At 38.0% G+C, this 9,127-nt stretch overlaps 1 protein-coding gene across 1 annotated transcript in view; it reads right to left on the reverse strand.

Moving 5' to 3' along the window:
- Window positions 1-3,978: 3,978 nt before the first annotated feature.
- The window catches only part of LOC147818176 (polymeric immunoglobulin receptor-like), a 10,045-nt gene continuing 4,896 nt past the window's right edge, over window positions 3,979-9,127 (reverse strand). Inside the window, exon 2 of the mRNA XM_087178349.1 lies at window positions 3,979-4,866. Coding sequence (XP_087034475.1) covers window positions 4,738-4,866 — 129 coding nt within the window. The 3' untranslated portion in view covers window positions 3,979-4,737. The remainder of the gene's footprint in view (window positions 4,867-9,127) is intronic.

The raw sequence follows: 9,127 nt of genomic DNA on the forward strand, positions 1-9,127 counted from the left end.
GGGGGGGTATACGCCCATGGAGCACAAGAAAACCACCACCATCTTTCCTTATAATAGAATAAACTGTCAATCAATGAAGTATTAAAACATATTATAAAGTAAACCTTTTGTTTTGGAAGACAAAGTAAAAATACTGTGTAAAACAGATTAAATTAGATCATCTCAAACTTCAAGCACACTAAAAACAATAGGCCTATTTAATGATTCAGACTCAGATCAATTTTCTTTAATTTCTCATAAAGTATAATATATTTTATTTCTGTTAATTCCCCTCTAAAACACGGAACCCAAAATTACCACTTTATTTAAAATTATGACTTTATTCTTATAGAATTATGATTTTATCTTTAAATATTATGATGATCATGATTTAATTCTCAAAATTACAACTTTATTCTCGTAATTTAATTATTTTTAACCCTCAAAGTGGCTCCTAATACTCCGCCATACCATAACAAGTAAAAGGCCAATAAGAACTTTATCAAACCACGTTCAACAAGCAACAATCGGGAATGTGAGACACAAAGAGAGAATCTGTTCTGTTTTGTCTGAAGTCTTTCGGTGTCTTTTACAGGTGATTAAGCAAACAGTGAACTGTGATGAAAAACTATGCACGTGCGTGTGCGCGCGCGCGTGCTCTGAGCTCGAATGAGGTTCCACTCTTCTCTCCTCTTTCTCCTGCTGTTCCAGATTTATCTGCTGTTTATTGTGAAAATGAAGATGTACATGAAACAGCAGGTGATGAAAGAGTTGTAGATTAAATTAACAGGAAACAGTTAGTGTCACCTTCAATCCTCCAGGCTATAATTACAGCCTAATAACATCTAGAAACATAGAAAAGGCCAACAAAAGGTTCTAGTACACGCTGAGTCAGAGCTGAGTTTCAGTATATAACAATCCTACATAATTGACTCAGTCTGTAAAAACTTAAGAGAAAAACCAGTTATGCCACCAAGACAGGGTTGTCGGGTGGGGGCAGCTTGTCTGAATGCGCGTCACCTGATCTTCGGCAGCATCATACCACTCTCGCCACCCTTAAGGTTATTATCGGGCATTCTGTGCGGCGTGTTAATGCAATGACAATAAAGAATCTATCTATCTATCTATCTATCTATCTATCTATCTATCTATCTATCTATCTATCTATCTATCTATCTATCGAAAAACTCATAATCCTTGTCATAATGTTAAATTTTTTGTGCAAAGGTATGACAGAAATGTCTGTCCCTTTACTTACTGTAAAACTCACAAACACTGAGTCACAATTGATTTTTTTTTAAGTATGTAACCACTACTTGTTATGAACTGGGCTGAGTGCCAAATAAATAACTACACCAACATCTTACGTATAGGCCCTTTAAGGAGGATGATAAGTAAAACACAAGTTCAGTTTAATGAAAATAGAAAGATAGAATTTATTCCACACAAGGATAAAATATAAACCAAAACATACCCCTTATAAATAAAACAACAGACCAATTTAAATGTATCCCTCTCTGTTCAGCGCTCTTCAAATATTAAACAAAAAAACAAAAAATTAAATAAATTAAATTAAATTGTCCACCCTTCAGTCCTCTTGTTAATACCTGGGTAGTATCACATTCGGTTCCATATAATTTTATAGTGCTTCTTTGTGTCCTTTCTCTTGCGCATCGCTACTGACAACAGCTCATTCTGCAGGCGCTTACCGCCACCCTCTGGACTTTTAGCCAAACTACAACAATAACTCTAGCAAAAATATGAATAGAAGTAATTTGACTGAATATGTATTAAATGTAGGTAAGTGAGGATTACATATGAATCAATATGTATACAAAAATAAATGAAGATTTAACTGTAACCTTCTTATGCCACTATAAACTATAAACAAGTGGAGTTAAACAGTGGGGGGGGGGTTACAAGTGTAGTGCCCTGCTACATTTGGTTACATTTTGTTTCTTTAAATATGTGTTTCACTTGATAAATATGCAGCATATGTTGAAATATTGTCTGTTAAATTACTGCTGGTGTGAAATAAGTTTGCATTAATATGGACGAATTTATATTTGATATTTTATTTGGGAAGGTTCTGAAATGTCCTCTGTTCTGAATAGTCCTTGAACATCTCATGTGTTTTTTTCTTTGTTTATTTGGGTAACCAGGTGTCAATCTGTTATTAGCGAATCAGCACCAGTCAGAGATGAGCGTCATCTACCTTCCGGATTCTGAGAGGGGGCGGGGCTTAAAGAGACGCTCGGGCGGGAAACGTGAGAAAACCGGGAAAAATACAGAGACGGCAAGAGCTAGTTGTAAGCCAGTTAAAGTGTTTTAAATTTGCTGTTGTTAATGTAAGTAAAACCCGGACATTTTATATGTGTATTAACTATTATAAAACAGAAGAGTGAGGCGTGTTTAGAGCCGTTTCAGCCGGTAATTCAACCTAAATTTCGGCGACGCCATCGTCTGCTGTGAACTAGTTAGCTAGTTAGCCTCGCCCTCGCTAGCTGTGAGGAGAAGAAGACTGAGTGTGTGTGGGAGACATATTTTGCGCCAAGTTTCTGAGGTGCCTCATGCCTACATGCCTACAGAGGAACGAATTCTCCAAATGTGCTTACGGCAGTAAGGAGAAGGACGAAGACAGAGCACATGTGTGACTGAGCCATGGTGTGTCCGGGGAGTGCGGCCAGAGAGGGAGCGACCCGGTTTATACGATGTAAAGGAAGCGTTGGTCTTTAGTTCCGTCAGGGCTTGACTGAGATATGTTTTCCACTAGAATTGGACGGACGGACAACCCGAAAAAAATATGGCGCCGGCGCAGAGGCATAAAAATGTGGATGTAATAGCGAGAAAAGGATGTTATGGAAATGTAAGGTCTCGTGATAATGAATATTTTTCGGCAATACACTTCCTCGTGTTTGAGACAGGATCCGATCTGAGATCTTTTGCCTCATTTGGAACCGTGTGTGTGTGTGTGTGTGTGTGTGTGTGTGTGTGTGTGTGTGTAATGCATTTGCTGCGTCAGCCATTTTTTATCCGGCACAGCAAAGGCACATAGTTCCCAAAGTCCAGCGTTATTGTAGGGCTACCCCGTCACAGACTGGACATTTATCTTAGAACAAACACGAAGCAGAACGTGCCAATGCCGAATGTAGCAGAAGACACGTTGGAGTGAAGAATCCCACAGAAGAAATGACTCTAAAAGTTCTCATGTCAGAGAAGAACACGCAGTCTGCTGATTCTCCTGTCACTGGCTCTGACAGGTTTTGTGGCTGCAGGCGAGATAAACAGAAACATGCAGCTGCTTGAATTTTTTGTTACCTTGGTGACTTTGCAAACCCACATCAGGAAGCTCACTGCTCCTACAAAGTGCACCAGGATCTTATATTATTTCTTGGAACTGGCCACTTTAACTTGCGTTGATTGTCTTTGCAGTCCACTCTATTTTCTTTTAATCAGGTCTAATTATTTAAGCTTAATTCTTTAATAGACCTCTGACAGGCGACGCAGCAATGCTGGAGGTCCCGTCAGAAGTCTATGAAAGGTGAAAGTGTTCCCTTCGAGTTTCTCGGTGCGTCGGCGTGGGTTTACTTCGGGTGTTCCAGTTTCCTCCCACACTTTTCAATTTGTAACAATCACACACCAACGGAAAATATTATTCTTAATATGTCCAAACCTAAGTACAATTTTCAAAATATTGAGAAAACGAAAAACCTTGAAGGCCTAATAAAAACCAATAAAAATCTAAATAACTCTAGTTATCATTGTAAATAACCTACATTAAAAGGCCAGTGCTCATCACCAAAAGAAAAAACGAAATTAAAATACATTTGTAATCACAGTGCAATTTGACAAAATCAGAATTCATAAAATCCGTTTTGAAAAATATAAAAATAACAGTGAAATCACAAGGATTTAATCTGGAAATGCTCACACACACACACACACACACACACAAAACAAGTTAGTTTTCTAAAAAAAAAAAAAACACACACACAAAACTAATGTTGTGGCTTTATTTAGAACAAACAACATAAGAAAACATGAAAGAAATTTATATTTTTATACAATATACATTTCAACATACATATTGGATCTCAAGCTCCAGTGTTTCTGATGCCGAAGGAGATAAGACAGGAATCATTGAAGCTCCTCCTGATCAATTAGAGAATTCGATCTTGAGTCACTTTCACAAAAACAGAGTCTGACTGTGGCTTAGACATAACAAATAATCAGACTTCAGGTAGACCAAGAATGAAGGTTGGACCAACACAGAGCAGTCTGAAACATCGCATGATAATATAAAAATGCAAATAAAATATGTAATAAATCGAAGTCAGACCGTTTCCCAAAAATAAATAATTTTAAGCCAAATAATTTGACACCTTACCCCCAGGCTAACTCAGGCCTAAGACCAATTACTGTGGCAGCCTGAACAATTTAGTGGCTGATATATCTTCAGAATGATTAGTTTCTGTTATTATTGCAGTTCCCCCATCATTACTTTTCTGGCTTATATTCTATTTTGCAAGAAAGAAAGTCATTATATGAGAATAAAGTTCTAATTTTACAAGAAAAAATTGTATGAGAATAATGTCATAATTTTAAAAAGAAAAGTGTGAAGTTTGTGAAAAAAGTGATCTTTTTCTCTCAAAGTTTTACATTTTAATTCTTATTGTAATAAACTTATTATTTATAAATTTACATTAACATTGTACAATGTTCAGTTTAGAGCTCTTGGCTAGGGTCCCCAGGGGGTCTTTAATTGCCCCTGGACCTGAGTCTGTTATAGCAGTAGTAAATAATGCCAAAGGCCACACACAGCAGTAGTAGGACCGCCACCAAAACACCTGTTGAGGCTTGGTATACCGCACATCCCGTCGCTGTGAGCTGGAGACGGAGAGAGGGAGAGGACAAGAAGGAAAATAGAGGCATTCAGACTCAGTGAGACACTAACAACTGTCACATACTCTGGTGTGGATCTGATCCGGACTTACCTCGTCCACAGCCAGTCTCGTAGCTGCAGGGGTCCCCATCTTTTTCTTTCCACCATCCAGGTAATAGCAGCGGTAATTACCTCCATCCTCCTGCCGAACCTGCTGGACAGTCGCCGAGAAGTCTCCAAGTGCGAGGTCTTTATCTGGTAGAGACACTCTCCCCTCAAACCCGGCCTCAAGTTTGATTTCAGTCCCAAACACACGTTTCCCGTCTTTCTCCCACCACGCACACTCCACCTTTTTATTTGTTGTTGTTACGTAGTGACACTGCAGCGTGACCGTTTGTCCCTCAGCAGCGTGCACTACATGGAAAGGTACAACATACAGATCGGTCACTGTCTCATCGCACTTACTGCCGGTTAGCTCGTACAGCCCTTCGTCGTTGATGTTCGTGATCCTCAAGGTCACCGTGTCGCCCTGATCCACCCTGTCTCCGTAGCCCGACGCCGGGCTCCACTTGCCGTGCTGATAACGTGCCACCGTCCGATTGTTGTCATCCCTGCTCCGGTGAATCAGTTCAGCGTTTTCTCTGCTGCAGTCTTTAGTTGCTGTAAACATAACGCTCTCTCCCAGAAGAGCGTCGATACGATCTGCAGACACAGCGGAGAGGAGGAGGGAGAACACAAGCAACAGGCAAATCATCGTTGTCTTCCTCAGTAGAAGGTCCATTGTGTGTGAAGTGCTTCAACAAACTGACAGAGAGGTGTGAGTCTCCTTCCTCTATATGTGTGTAGGTGTGTCCCCCCCACCCCCACCCCGCTCTGTGCGTCTCAAATTCAAATGCAAGAAAATTGTAAACATTGATTATACAATTATATGCAAATATCAACAATAATATTAAATACAACATAACAAAGCATTTTTTGTACAGATGTATTTACACAGAAACATGTACTACAGAGCTTGTTTCTCTGAGATTATGACAAGATTGAACATCTTTTACAGATATTACTGCACTTTGACTTGAGGAGTTTCTGAAGATCACGGCGGTGGATAAACATGATTTATTTTTTCGACGAAAACTTCTCTCATATCTTTATATTTGTCAAATAGAAAGTGAGATTCCGTCTCTGCTTTTCTTTTGTGACGGTGAACAGAGTAAAGACCGGTGTGTCAGTGTTTCTGCCCAGCTCCCCTTTTGTTTGATTGCCTATGAAAGTGAAGCTGGAGAATGATCAAAATAAACAACACTGAGAGAGAATGAGTAAAAATACTGTGTAAAACAGATTAAAATCATCTCAAACTTCAAGCACACTAAAAACAATAGGCCTATTTAATGATTCAGACTCAGATCAATTTTCTTCCATTTCTCATAAAATATAATATATCTTATTTCTGTTAATTCCCCTCTAAAACACGGAACCCAAAATTACCACTTTATTTAAAATGATAACTTTATTCTTGTAGAATTATGACTTTTTTCTTTAAATATTATGATGATCATGATTTAATTCTCAAAATTACAACTTTATTCTCGTAATTTAATTCTTTTTAACCCTCAAAGTGGCTCCTAATACTCTGTCATACAATAACAAGTTAAAGGCCAATAAGAACTTTATCAAACCACGTTCAACAAGCAACAATCAGGAAAGAAAGAATCTGTTTTGTTTTGTCTGAAGTCTCTCGGTGTCTTTTACAGGTGATTAAGCAAACAGTGAACTGTGGGGAAAAACTAAAAGGAAAGCTTTCTGCCACTCCAATCATTTCAAATCCTTATTGATCCTGAGAATTTACACTGAATAAGTGTCTGATCAGATGTTTAGGATCTGGGCCAGTGTCAATAATCATGAGGGAAGTCATCGACTTATTTCTGCTCTTTGTGCAGAATGGAGGTTGTTGTAGTGAGGTAGGAAATAACCCCAAATCTCAGACAAGCCGTCCATGAGAAAGTTCTTATGAAACCGGTCCGTGGTGATTAAAGGTGGTAAGTGCAGACCGCTACAGACAATAAGACGATTTGGACTCGTGCGCCAAGTGAGATTATATGTGACTGGAAGAAGCGTAGCCTCGACCACACAGCAGTTTCATGCATGTTTCTTTTAACTCATTTGAGTCTTTTATGCATATATGTATAAATACATATATTTATGAATTTATATATATATATATGTATAAATACATATATTTATACATATATATGTACATATATGTTTGTGTGTCTATTCATACATATATGTATAAATATACATATATATTTATACATATATATATGTATAAATATATATGTATTTAAACATATATATATATTTATTTAAATATATATATATATATATATATATAGCGTCGTTGTGTAAAGACCCCGAGAGACTTCAGACAAAATAGAGCAGTATCTCTCTTTTCTGTTTGTTTTTTGTTGAACGTGGTTTGATGAAGTTCTTATCGGCCTTTTACTTTTTATTATAGGACGGAGTATTAGGGGCCACTTTGAGGAGAAAAAAAATCTTAAATTTTGAGAATAATGTCTTAATTTAACGAGAATTAAAAATGTAAAATTTCAAGAGATTAAACATCGTTTTTAGGAATATTACAAGCAACCAATAATTATTGTGAAATTCTGCTTTAGCAGGTTTCACAATGATTATGGCTTGGCTTCAGGACCTTGGCTCCACGTTCCTCATCTTTCCCCTCTTTTTCTTTTTCTTGTAAAACTATGACTTTTTTCTTTAAATATTATGATTATCATGATACAACTTTTTTCTCGTAATTTCATTTTTTCCCCTCAAAGTGGCCAAAGAGAGATTTTGTACTGTTTTGTCTGAAGTTTCTAATTAGAGCTTTCTGCCAGTCCAATCATTTCAAATCCTTTTTGAATTAATAAAAAACAACAATTCTTTATGATAAAGAACCAGTAACAGTATGAGCTGGATCAATAAGGATATGGATCAGATAAAGATAAAACACTAACGATACCCATCCAAATCAATTCAGATCCCTTCAGTCTTGTTCAGTGTTATTTTGTGAATATTATTATCAGTCACAGACATGAAGGATTACGTCATTTCTTTTAATCATGAGGGAAGTCATCGACTTATTTCTGCTCTTTGTGCAGAATGGAGGTTGTTGCAGTGAGGTAGGAAAAAACCCGGAGTCTCAGACAAACCGTCCATGAGAAAGGTCTTTCCCAAATGTCTGTGGTGTGTACAGGTGGTTAGTGCAGACAGCTACAGACACATATGATGATGCGCTGAGCAACATACGTGACTAAAGGCGCGTCCATCAAACCTGACTTCCTCTTTCCGCTGCTGCTCGTTCAATAAGCGCCTGAACGCTGAGTTTTAAATCTGCAAAAAACCACGACCTTACAGAGGGGCTTACAAGTGTGTGTGTTTGTGTTTGTGTTTGTGTGTGTGTGTGTGTGTGTGTGTGTGTGTGTGTGTGTGTGTGTGTGTGCGCGCTCTGAGCTCGGATGAGGTTCCACTCTTCTCTCCTCTTTCTCCTGCTGTTCTTACTCAGTTTTATCTGCTGTTTATTCTGAAAATGAATCGGGCATTCTGTGCGGCGTGCTAATGCAATGACAATAAAGAATCTATCTATCTATCTATCTATCTATCTATCTATCTATCTATCTATCTATCTATCTATCTATCTATCTATCTATCTATCTATCTATCTATCTATCTATCTATCTATCTATCAAAAAAAGTCCATATCAAGTTTTTCTCATAATCCTTGTCATAATGTTAAATTTTGTGTGCAGAGGTCAGACAGAAATGTCCTACCCTTTACTTACTGTCACAATTTATTTTTAAGTATTTATTACTGTTACATATTTACACACACACTGGCTCTTGGTGTTGGTTTAGGCTCCCTTCATTCCTCTGAAGACCAAGAGGACTCTGGGTAATAAGCCAGCTGCATGTATCTCGCAGTAACTTCACAGAGTTTCCCAACGAATTCTCCAGATGTGCGCACGGCGGTAAGGAGAAGGACGAAGAAGACAGAGCACATGTGTGACTGAGCCATGGTGCATCCGGGGAGGTCGGCCAGAGAGGGAGCGACCCGGTTTACAGTTTTTCTCAGTCGCTTTGGTACATTTCTCGAATCATCCTCAACATTTGCAAAACAGTAAGTGAATTTCTCAAAACAATTCGTACAAATAGCAAAACACCATGGATTACCTGCAAAAGCCAGTCTCTTGCTCAAAATCCTTAGTT

The sequence above is a fragment of the Seriola lalandi genome, unplaced genomic scaffold (assembly GCF_002814215.2).
Source record: "Seriola lalandi dorsalis isolate HSWRI2012SDOR001 ecotype SW California unplaced genomic scaffold, Sedor1 jcf7180002054684, whole genome shotgun sequence".
NCBI classification, from domain to species: domain Eukaryota; kingdom Metazoa; phylum Chordata; class Actinopteri; order Carangiformes; family Carangidae; genus Seriola; species Seriola lalandi.